Below are 12,755 nucleotides of genomic sequence, written 5' to 3'. Positions count from 1 at the left end.
TGGTATGAGAGAGGTGTCAAGATTTGCTCGAGTTCTTTACTGAAAGATAATTCTTTCCCCATTAAATTGCTTTAGTGCCTATGTAATCAATCCGGTGGTTGTAAATGTGTAGACTTATTACTGGACACTATTTCATTCCATTAATCTATATGTTTACTCTTACATTAGTACTACACCATCTGGATTACTATAGCTTTATAATAAGCTCTGAAATTAGGCAGTGTCAGTCTTCCAATTTAGTTTTCCTTTTTCAAAATTGTTTTGTCAATTTTAGTTCCTTTACTTTCCACACAAATTATCAAATCAGCTTGTTGATTTCCACAAAAAACCTACTGGGATTCTGAGTGGGATGGCATTGACAAGATAAATCAGTCTGGTAATAGTTAACATAACAATATTGAGTCTTCTAATCCATGAACATTCATTTAAGTATTTAAAAATATCTGTCAGAAATATTTTGTAATTTTTTTTACAGTGTAAAGGTATTGCATATCTTTAAGTACCTCTATTTATTTTTATGATCCAATAAATAAATACTTTTAATTTCCAATGGTTTGTTGCTACTATATGGAAACACAATATTGGTTCTTATATTTTGTTTGTATATTCTTTTGGATTTTCTACATACACAAAGATAACTTTACTCCTCATTTCTAATATTTCTGCCTTTCATTTATTTTTCTTGCCTTATTGTGAAATGTCGGTATTACTTTTTCCTTAAGTGTTTAGTAGACTATGCTAGTGAAGCTGTCTAATCTTGGAATGTACTTTGTTGGAGGAACTATTTATGAAATTGATTTGATCTACCCAGTAGTGGGATGGCTGGGTCATATGGTACATGTAGTTCTAGATCCTTGAGGAATCGCCATACTGTTTTCCATAATGGTTGAACTAGTTTACAATCCCACCAACAGTGTAAAAGTGTTCCTATTTCTCCACATCCTCTCCAGCACCTGTTGTTTCCTGACTTTTTAATGATTGCCATTCTAACTGGTGTGAGATGGTATCTCATTGTGGTTTTGATTTGCATACCCAAAGGATTATAAATCATGCTGCTATAAAGACACATGCACACGTATGTTTATTGCGGCACTATTCACAACAGCAAAGACTTGGAATCAACCCAAATGTCCATCAGTGACAGACTGGATTAAGAAAATGTGGCACATATACACCATGGAATATTATGCAGCCATAAAAAAGGATGAGTTTGCGTCCTTTGTAGGGACATGGATGCAGCTGGAAACCATCATTCTTAGCAAACTATCACAGGAACAGAAAACCAAACACCGCATGTTCTCACTCATAGGTGGGAACTGAACAATGACATCACTTGGACTCGGGAAGGGGAACATCACACATCGGGGCCTATCATGGGGAGGGGGGAGGGGGGAGGGATTGCATTGGGAGTTATACCTGATATAAATGACGAATTGATGGGTGCTGACGAGTTGATGGGTGCAGCACACCAACATGGCACAAGTATACATATGTAACAAACCTGCACGTTATGCACATGTACCCTAGAACTTAAAGTATAATAATAATAAATAAAAAAAACCAATAAATACCAGTAGTAAAAAAAAAAAAAAAAATTGATTTGATCAACCAATATTGGAGTGGTTGTATTTTTTTCTTATTTATTCTTGTGCCAGTTTTGGAAAGTGATTTTTAAAGAGTTTCTTCAGCTCATTTAAGTTGCCAAATTTCTTGGCATTTTTAATGATATGCTCTTCTTATATTTTTGAGGTATGTGGAGTCTATAGTATTGTCCCATTTTCATTTCTAATATTACTGATTTGTGTTTCTTCTTTTTATTACTTTGCTAGACATTTATCAATTTTCTTAATCTTTTCAAAGACTCCCTTTGTCTTCTGTTGATTTTTCTCTATTTCCCATTTGTTTTCTATTTATTTCTACTTTTTATTTTGTCTTTCTACTTATTTGGCTTAAATCACTGTTCTTTGCCAGCTTCTTGAGATGAAAGTTTAGATTACTGATTTAAAATCTTCTTTTTAATTGTATATATTTAAAGATCTCAATTTTTCTCTAAGCACTACTTTAGCCAAATCTCTTGAATTTTATGTTGTATTTTAATTACAGTTTAAAGTATTTTCTAATTTCCATTGTGATTTCTTTTTTTGACCTACAGGTTACTTAGAAGGTTTTGATTAAACAGTTGGGGGTTGCTAGTTATCTATTATTGCTTCCTAGTTTAATCCTGCAGCAGGTAGAGAATATACATCATACAATACTTTAGAATTTGTGAGACTTACTGTGTTCTATTTTGGTCAATATTCCTGGTGCACTTGAAAGGAGTGTGCATTCTGCAACTGTTGAATATAATGTTCTATAAACTTCAGTTCGGTCAGGTTATGTGTTGTTTAAATCTTCTGTATTTACTGATTTGTGTGAGTGTGTGTATGTGTGTGTGTGTGTGCGCTTGTTTTATGAGTTGCTGAGAGGATACTACAAACTCAAACAATTATTGTAGATTTAGAATTACCTTCCTTATTCATTATGAAATGTCCCTTTTTCATTGCTTGGCTTAAAGTAAATCTACTTTGATATTAGTAAAGCCAGCCTATCTTTTTATTTGGTTAGTGTTTCCATGATACATCTTTCCAACATTTCACTTTCTGCTTATCTGTGCCTTTATATTTAAATGGTGTTCCTTGGAATCAGTGTATCATATTCTCTCTTTCTTTAAAAATCTAGTTGTATGAGATAAAATTTACATACAATTCATCTGTTTTTATGCACAGTTCTTTGAATTTTGATAAATGCACAGTCACTTATTTCCACCACAATCAAGACACAGAACATCTCAATCCCCACAAAAAAGTTCCCTAGTGACTCTGCCATCCAATCTTCCATCCCTAGGACTTGGCAACAACTGATCTGTGTTCTATCCCTATAGCTTTGCCTTTTCCAAAGTGTCAGAAAATGGAATAATGCAGCACGAATCTGACTTTTTTACACTTAGCATAATGCATTTTAGTTTTATCCATGTATTGGTAGTTTGTTCTTTTTTTGCTTAGTAATATTCCATTGTATGAATGTACCAGTTTCTGTTTACCAGCTGATGGGTCATTTCCAGATTTTTGCTATTATGGTTAAAAAACACTATAAACATTCAAGTGCATTTTTTGTTTTGTTTTGATCTCTCTTAAATAAACCTTAAAGTAGAACTGCTGAGTTGTATGGTAAGTTGTATGTTCAACTTTTTAAGAAACTGGTCAACTCTTTTCTAAAATGGCTGCGCTGTTTGGCATCCCTGCTGACATCAACATTCGGAGAGTTCTGGTTGCTCTGCATCCTTGTCAGAACTTGATAGTGTCAGTTTGTTGTTTGTTTGCTTTCTTTAGCCATCCTAATAGGTGTGCAATGGTATCTCACTGTGGTTTTAATTTGCATTTTCATATTGATTAATGATGTTGAATATTTTTCATGTGTTTATCTGCCATCTTTATATCTTCTTTGATAAGGTATCTTTAGAAATATTTTCTCAAAAATGTAATACAAAAATGTATTATTGAATTGTGTGAGTTCTTTACGTATTGTGGATACCAGACCTATGTATTTTGTCAACATGTTCTTCCAGTCTGTGGCTTGTCTTTTAACAGTATCTTTTGAAGAAGAAAAAATTATAATTTTGATGAAGAACAACTTATCAGTTTTTTATATGGTTTGTGCTTTTTGTGCCTGATAAGGAATTGGTTCTTTTGACTTAAATTATGAAAGTTATGATCATAGAATTGTCTATAATCTTCCCTTTTATCCTTTTAATGTCTGTGGGGTCAGTGGTTATGCCCTTTCTATCATTCCTAATATTGGTAATTTGTGTCTTTTTTCTTGGTTAGCCTGACTAGAGATTTATCTATTTTATTGATCTTTTTGAATAACCAGCTTTTGGTTTTATTGATTTTCTCTGTTTTTGTTTTAATTTCATTAATTTCTACTTGAATATTATTTCCTTCCTCCTACTTGTTTTAAATTTAATTTGCTCTTCTTTCTCTGGTTTCTTAAGGGAGAAACTTGACTTTAGATTTTTCTCTTTTCTTAATATTTGCATTTAATATTATAAATTTCCCACTAAGCACTGGTTTAGCAGCTTCTCACAAACTTTAATATGTTCCATTCTCATTTGCATTTAGTTCAAAGTACTTTTAAATTTTTCTTGAGGCAACCTCTTTGGCCAATGGGCTATTTAGAAGCATATTGTCTAATTCTCAAATATTTGGTAGTTACCAAATCTACCAAACACTTTTTAGCTAAATTCTTACCAGCCTATATAATACCCAGTGCTGCCCCAGGTAAGTAAATGCTCATATCCTATCTTTCTTTGATTTCCAGTCATCCATCTTGCCTTAGATTTCTAGCTATTTGGTTTTTATTGTATTAATTATTAGATAGGCCTGTCAGTCTCACTCTGTTCAGCCTCCTGAATGTCACTGACCACAATGGACACGAAGAAAGAGAATCAGTGCAAATCAATCCAAAATCTGGAACCATAACTTGAAGCACATACTCTGCTGAGTGTGATGATGAATTCATCATGATTATGGCAAAATCTCACAAAATATAGATATTTTCAGGAAAAAAATGTTAAGAACTAATAACCAAATATTTTCTACTTACATCTACTTAGAGGGAATCTTTATACTTAATGGATAAACTCAGCATATTTTTTATACTTCAGAAATGATAAAGTCAATGCTTGGTAATAAGAAACACTTTAAAACAATAAGCTTTTGGAATTTAATTAGCACATTTAATCTGTAAGTGAAGTATTATGAAGTAATTTTGTCTGGGCTGGCCATGTATATATTGATATAACTAAATCTGTGACCCACCCACCTCTCTCCTGCCATTTTCCTTTATCTTAATATTGCAAGGGCCATTTGAAATTTCATTTATTATTTTTATTTATTTTTTTGGGTGACAGAGTGAGACTCTGTCAAGTTGGAGTGCAGTGGTGCAATCTTAGCTCACTGCATCCTCTGCGGTTCAAGTGATTCTCCTGCCTCAGACTCCCAAGTAGCTAGGATTACAGGTGCACGCCACCACACCCAGCTCATTTTTTTGTATTTTTAGTAGAGATGGGGTTTTGCCAGGTTGACCAGGCTGGTCTCGAACTTCTGACCTCAGGTGATTTGCCCCCGCCTCGGCCTCCCAAAGTGCTGGGATTACAGGTGTGAGCCACTGCGCCCGGCTCTCATTTGAAATTTTAGTAATACAAGTTAGTAACTTGGTTTTTGAAATTTTAGTATTAAAAAAAAACTTCAATTGTATCATAAATCCTACTTCTTCATAGAAAAGACTAACAAAGAGTCCTTACAGTTTAGAAGTGACTCCCCAGGGACGGAGGTATACTTTCTAGAGGAGCTGAGTGCACTTGTGCAGGAGCTCAGCTTTTTCCAGTGAATAGGTGGAGTTTTGTAACCCAGAGGAGCTAGCCCCCCCCCCCCCCCCACACACACAGAGATCTCCCTTATATAGTTCCATTTAGGTACTGACAATCCTCAAGTTTATATCTTGAACTCGACTTATCTAACTGCCTTCTTGAGTATCTCCATTTAGATACAGTGTTAGTGCATTCATGGTGCTATAGCAAAATACCTGAGACTGGATAATTTATAAATAATAAAAATTTATTTCTCACAGTTCTGGAGGCTTGGAAGTCCAAGATCAGGGCACCAGCAGATCTAATGCCTGGTGAGGGCTGCTCTCTGCTTCCAAGATGATGCCTTGCTGTGTCCACTGCAGGGGAGGAACACTATTTCCTCACATGGCAGAAGGTCAGAAGGGCAAAGCAGCAAAAGGGATGAATGTTGTGTCCTTACATGGCACAGGAAATGGAAGGGCAAAAAGGAGTGAAGAGCTCCCTCACACTTCTTTTACAAGGTCACTAATCCACTCATGAGGGCAGAGCCTTCATGACCTAATCACCCCCGAAAGGCCCCACCTTCATGTAATACTATTATATTGGTGATTAAGTTTCAACATATGAATTTTTGAAGGACACAAACATTCAAACCATAGCAGATACCTAATAGATATCTCCAACTTGCTCTGTCCATACCCAAAGCCCTGATTCTATCCCTCTTACCCCAGTCTTCATCCAGTCTTCCTCTCACCTAGGGTCAACCCCACCCTTCCAGATGATCAGGTTAAAAACCCCAAAGTCATCCTTGACTTTCTTCTTTCACAACTGATATTCAATTAATTAGCAGGTCCTATATAAGTTTCTTTCAAATTATATCCAGAATCTGACAACTTCTCACCACCTGCACGGCTAATACCCTTATCTGTGCCATTATTTCTCACCTATATTATTTTAATAGCCTTCTAGCTGATCTTCCTGCTTTCTCCTTTGACTCCCTATAGCCTATTCTCAATATAGTATTCAGTAATCCTTTTCAAAATCTAAGCCAGATGATTTGACTCCCTCTGCTTAAATATCTCCAGTGCTTCTCAACTCACACAGAATAAGAACCAAAGTCTTTCAATGACCTGCCACACACAACCTGGCCCCCCATCACTTCTGATCCCATCTACTACCACAATTACTCTTGTTTCCTGTGTTCTGATCACATTGGCCTTCTTGCAGTCAGAATTCCTGTGTTTTGGAAGCAGATAGGCAAGATACTTGGGGGAAGGATAGGCATGGACAACCAGCAGTCTCTGCCATACTAATTCAGATTTTGAGATCTGCATCCCATAGTATTGTTTTCAGCCTTCTATGTTCTGTGTGGTGATTTAAAGCAAGTCTCCAAGTTCTTTAACATCAGGTGGGTCTAATTCTCTTCCTTTTAAGTATAGGCAGGCCTTTATCACTGCCTCAACAAACAGAATGGTGCAAAAGTGATGCTGTGTTGACTTCAAAGGCTAGGTTCGAAAAGGCCATGCAGCATCTGCTGTTTCTCTTGGGATGCTGGCCTCAGAACCTAGTCACCATGACATGAGGAAGTGGAGAGAGCACATAGAAAGCCCATGTAATCTAACATTCTCCATAGAACTAAGACTCTAAAAGGATTTGATTTTTCTTTCCTGAGCTAGATACTAAATAAGATTTAGCCATGTCTCCTACTGCCACTTCACATGCTGAAGAGAATCAGGGTTATATGAATAGTGGAGAACTGTTATTTGAAAAAAAAAAAAATACAACTTGTAGTTCTTGAAGAACAACGGTGACGATCACTTTCTATATATTTTCCTAAACTCACTTCAACATGGTTTCTCCCTCACCAAGTGATGGATACCACTTTAAGGACTAAGACGTCTAAATCACCAAATAACCATCTCTATCCTCGTCATGTCTACATTTACACTTGCAGCAACTCTTATCTCCAATCTAGATCCAACTACCTGTTTCACATTTCCACTTGGATTTCTCACAACCACTTTAATGGCAACTGAACTCATAATCTTCTCCACCCCTACAGACCTAGTCCTCCCCCAAGATTTTCTGTTTCAGAGAAAGACTCTACCAATGCTGATGGTACCTATAATCCAGGCCAGAAATCTCTCATTCTGTATAAGTCATGTATCCCATTCACCTAACACAATGCCTGGCACATAACTAGTATTTAGAATCTGTTGAATTAAACACTTTTAGGGAAACTGCCATTAAATCAAACACTCAACTCCTTGAAAGAAAAATGAAATGGATTACGGTTTATCTAACACCCAAGCAAATCTCCAATGCCTCTAAAACCCAGGCTCTTTCCATCATGCCAAAGCTACGACTATTTACTTGAACAGTTGAATGCTTTCTAAAATTCCCATCATTACTGTGCATCAACATGCAGTTATGAATGAATTGATTATAATTTCCTCTGCTCTACCAAATTTCTACTTCTCACACTGTGTCTCATGAATGTGTGCCACTGCTGGAAAATGAACATTAACTGTATATTCAGGGCATTTAATGACAAACTTGAGTGAAATGTTATCTTTATAGGAAAGATTTCGTTGAGCTCTACTAAGCATTTCTGAAAGCAACGTGTGTCAGCAGAGTGAAATTATATGCAAAATTATCTAAACTATTCACATGATAGGCAGTCATACTTTGTAGTAGATGAAGCTTTCTAAATGTAGGAGATGAAGCTGAATAATATCAACCTCTGGTCAAATTAACTCCAAGCCTCTGCCTATGGCTGAAAATGCAAACAATTATGGTACACAATAGTGTGAGACTTCAGGTAGCAATGGAGGACACTATTACAGCTCTGATTACACATGAGACAGTTTCTGAATTTCATCTGCTCTGTTTGATACTTATTGAGTACTTAACATGATAGGAGATGCGTTATTCCTGGACTTAGCCCCTGACTTTTCTTTGGAATGTGCAAGCAGAGTGATGCATACTTTGGAGAGACTGAGTAGGCTTTTTACAGTCTGAGTTTTTCATGCTCCAGACCATCTTAATTACATTAATCAGTTGTTGGTTAACTATATCCATTGGAGGTATACCACTAATTGTTCAGCCAGTACACCTTGAGGGCAAAAAATGTTAAGTCCTCAGTCACCTGCTCTCTTACTTGATTATTCTCAGCTATACCTTTGACCTATCCCACAGGATATTGAAAAGTAAGTAATGAAATCTGTGTACAGATTAGAACCCAGTAGATAATACTTCAGTTCTAAAAATTAAAATTCAAGGTATTGTGTCCATTTGAGTAACTCCAAAATTTAAACAAGAAATAATTTTTCTAGGTATGAGGTAAGATTACAGTAAAAAGGGGATGTGCCTCTTTCTAGTAAGAATGTCACATTCCCTTGTTTACCTCCTTTCTAGGTCACAAGTACACATTTCAGGATAATAATAGCTTTATTGAACAATTACTCTGTGCCAGATACCTTACTTAGATCAGGGTTTCTCAACCTCTGCACAAGCAACATTCGAGGGTCAGATTATTCTGTTATGGGATGTGGTCCCCCTTTATCCACAGGAGCAGTAAGTTCCAAGACCTCCAGTGGATGGCTAGAACCTCTAACAGTACTGAACCTGATTACCATAATTTGAACACATTTTGCTTCACATCTGCCTTTTCCATCTTGACTAAGCACTTATCATGCACTGTGGCCACAACTCTTGCAGTTTGAGATACAACAGCAAAACTAGCATGATTTTGTTTTCTTCTTTACAATTTCACAGATCGGAGATTCATTCTTACCACATTCTTAGCAACTTCAGCATATGATGTTTTTCTTTCCTTATTGAGAACTTACACTTTTTCACTTAAAGGAAGCGCTTCACAGCTTCTCTTTGACATATCCAAATTGCCAGCATTACTACTCTTGCACTTTGGGGCCATTATTAAGTAAAATAAGAGTTACTTGAATGCAAGCACTGAGGTATTCTGCAAGAGTCAATCTGATAACCTAGACAACTACTGAGCAACTCACTGGCGGGTGGTATAGACAGCATGGACAGGCTGGGCAAAGGGATGATTCACATCCTAGGCAGGACAGCATGAGTTTGTCACACTACTCAGAAAAGCATGCAGTTTAAAACGTATGAGCTGTTTAGTTCTGGTATTTTCCATTTAATATTTGCAGACCATAGTCTGAGGATGACAGAGGGTAACTAAACTCAGGGAAAGCAAAACCATGGATAAGCAGGGACTACTGTATTTAGCAGCATCCCTGGCCTTTACCCTTCCGCACCCTACACCCAATTGTGACAACCAAAAATGTCTCCAGAAATTACTAAATGTTTGCTGGTGGGCAAAATTTCCCTAGTTGAAAACTACTGCCTTAGATATATTAATTTATTTAATCCTGTAAAAATGCTATGAGGTAAATTCTACTTTCCATTGTACAGGTGAGAACAGTCACACAGATAGGTTAAATAACTTGCCTAAGGCCAGACAGCCAGTAGCAATACAGCTGGTATTTGATCCAAGGATTCCAGAGCCTGGAGTCTCAACTGCTATCTTGGTATCCAGACTTTGACCACTTTATGACTAATGAAATGAGGCTTGGTAGATCAGAATCCCTTCCAGAGTTGTTGAAAGGAATTGCTGCATTAATGAAAGCTTGAAATGGGCTTGAAAATGACTTGACAGGAGATCGAGACCATTCTGGCTAACACAGTGAAACCCCGTCTCTATTAAAAATACAAAAAATTAGCCGGGCGAGGTGGCGGGCGCCTGTAGTCCCAGCTACTCGTGAGGCTGAGGCAGAATGGCATGAACCCAGGGAGGCAGAGCTTGCAGTGAGTGGAGATCGCGCCACCGCACTCCAGCCTGGGCGACAGAGCGAGACCCCGTCTCAAAAAAAAAAAAAAAAAAAAAGGCCGGGTGCGGTGGCTCACACCTGTAATGCCAGCACCTTGGGAGGCTGAGGCAGGTGGATCACGAGGTCAGGAGATCGAGACCATCCTGGCAAACATGGTGAAACCCCGTCTCTACTAAAAATACAAAAAAAAAGAAAAAATTAGCCGGGCGTGGTGGCGGGTGCCTGTAGTCCCAGCTACTAGGGAGGCTGAGGCAGGAGAATGGCGTAAACTCGGGAGGCGGAGCTTGAAGTGAGCAGAGATCGCGCCACTGCACTCCAGCCTGGGCGACAGCTCGAGACTCCCTCTCAAAAAAAAAAAAAAAAAGAAAAGAAAATGACTTGAAAGAAAGAAGGAAGAGGGAGTAACATCTCCACCTATGTATACCTGGCTCACCGAAATTGAAAGAAGACATTTATAAAATGGAGGACCACCCATGTATAATCTAAAAACCTACAGCTTAGTAACTTTCTTCTGCTACCACCTAAATTACTTTTAGACCTAGGTAGAGTAGATGCTGAGTATAATTTAAGTGCCTCCTCTCAACAGAAATTTCTGGCCTACCGGCCAGCATAATTCTCATTATTGGATTCCCTCTTGTAATTGGAGATTCATATCTTCCAATTAGAGAATTCCACTTGCAGATGACCCTTGTTAAAATGCCAGCATCCATATTAAGCTCTGTTAGTATTCATTTAAATAAATTAATCAAATTAGCTAGTGAGTCATTTAGCAAGCCATTAGAAAGTAAATTACAAAACAGGAAAGTTCTGATGACCCAGTCAGGGGCAGGGAAAATCTGGTTACAGGTGTTATGCAGGGAAACCACATCTGGGGCTGGTAACAAGCTGGGGCAGTACAGCAGAGGAAATGCACTGGGCAGGAGACAGGTGACCAGCTGTGAGGATGGATGCATAGTCACTTATAGGAAACTTCACCTCCTTTCCATCCTTCTCCCTAGTTTCCTATTTGATAACTTCTCCCCTCCTCTGATATCCCAGAGTTCTTCCCTCAAAATACAGACTGGTTCCAGCTATCTGTGACAGGCTGAACAGCAGACATGCATCTGTGAAACAAAATATGAGGGGCTGAAAGCTATCCTAGGCCGTGTTGCTCTTCCTTCAATCAGCTACCCAAATTGTTTTCTACACCTTGATAACATGGATTTCTACATGCAGGAAACTAAGCCAGAATCCACACTACACATGGCTTTTCCCTGATCCTGGCATCTCCAAACATCTTGTGAAACACAAACTTCATTTTCTGTGGGACAAGAGACTTACAGTGAGGATGCTCTATCACTTGCTGTGGATGTCAATCTTTGGGCAAGAAAGTCTGTCTTATTTATGTAGGGAGGTGAAAGGAATTGCATTCCTTTTCTCCCTAACTCATTACCTCTAAATAGTAGATAACTACTTGCTTTCTTTGAACCAGATAGTTACACTAAAAGTGCCTATTGTGAGAATTTTTCTTCAAAAAAATGAAATAAAATGCCACTGAAATTTACACTAGGCTTTATAATTAAGAACTTTAAGTCTGCTTAAAATAATTTTCAAGTATTCAAATGGTAAAAGAAAACTTCTTCAAAAATATGGACAAGAAAATCAAAATCAAAGTTCACAAGTGATACAACAGGAAAGAAATATATTGTGGAACTCTTAAAGGTCAGTGATTTTAAAAAAGAGAAAGAAAGAAAATAAAATCATGATACTGATAAAAAAAAAAAAAAAAAACTGGGTTGGGTAGCTAATTTTAAGAAAGTGACCAGATAAACCTTATACAAGCATACCACAGTTATCAAGTAGGCTGAAAGAGGGAAAGTTGGTCTGTTTCTGATCAAAGTACCTTGCCTTTTGAGAAAAGCAAGTGAAAAGATAAGCACATACAAGCTTGGATTTTAAAAAGCTTATATTTATTATATTTTGCAACTATGATCTTTTAAAACAGTGGCCTTAGGAAAATCTGCTTTGGCAAGCGACTGCAGAGGCTCCTGTGGAGAGGAAGTGAAAAAAGAATGGGCATATAAACAAGGGCTGCTGGCACGTTCAAAGCGCAGGGGATAGTTCACAGAGCAAAATGTAGTCCTAAGTAAATGGGTTTCAGGCAATTTCAGTGTTAAGATAACATCATTAAGAGTAGAACAGATTGTGCTCAAACCCTGCTGTTTATAATTAACACGTTGCTTCCAAATACTCCAGGGTCCCTGGTAAATAGTCTTCTGCTCACATCCACCCAGACCAATCAGAATATTTTCATCAGATTCCATGCTGGGCCAGCACCTGTTTGGACAAATCCAGTAGAGCCAAAGAACTCCTCTCCTTGGCCAGCTAAGTAGTTGGATGAACACAGCTTGGCTTAGTCATTGTCACAGTGTCCATATGGCTTTGAAGCTTGTTTTCACAAGAAATCATACAAGTATTTTATTATGTCAAAGTTCACCGTCCTAAAAACAAAAACAGATAATATGTTA

General features: G+C 37.5%; 1 protein-coding gene across 2 annotated transcripts in view; it reads right to left on the bottom strand.

Annotated features, from left to right (window-relative positions):
* Positions 1–12,175: 12,175 nt before the first annotated feature.
* The window catches only part of ORC5 (origin recognition complex subunit 5), an 80,776-nt gene continuing 80,196 nt past the window's right edge, over positions 12,176–12,755 (bottom strand). For both annotated transcript variants that reach the window (XM_033192824.1, XM_033192825.1), the window contains exon 14: positions 12,176–12,728. In XM_033192824.1, the coding sequence (XP_033048715.1) occupies positions 12,683–12,728 (46 nt within the window). In that variant the 3' untranslated portion in view covers positions 12,176–12,682. The remainder of the gene's footprint in view (positions 12,729–12,755) is intronic.

This window comes from Trachypithecus francoisi, unplaced genomic scaffold, assembly GCF_009764315.1.
Source record: "Trachypithecus francoisi isolate TF-2019V2 unplaced genomic scaffold, Tfra_2.0 Lachesis_group4, whole genome shotgun sequence".
Classification (NCBI taxonomy): domain Eukaryota; kingdom Metazoa; phylum Chordata; class Mammalia; order Primates; family Cercopithecidae; genus Trachypithecus; species Trachypithecus francoisi.
Note: the sequence above shows the minus strand (reverse complement) of the source record. Positions and strands in the feature narration are given on the sequence as shown.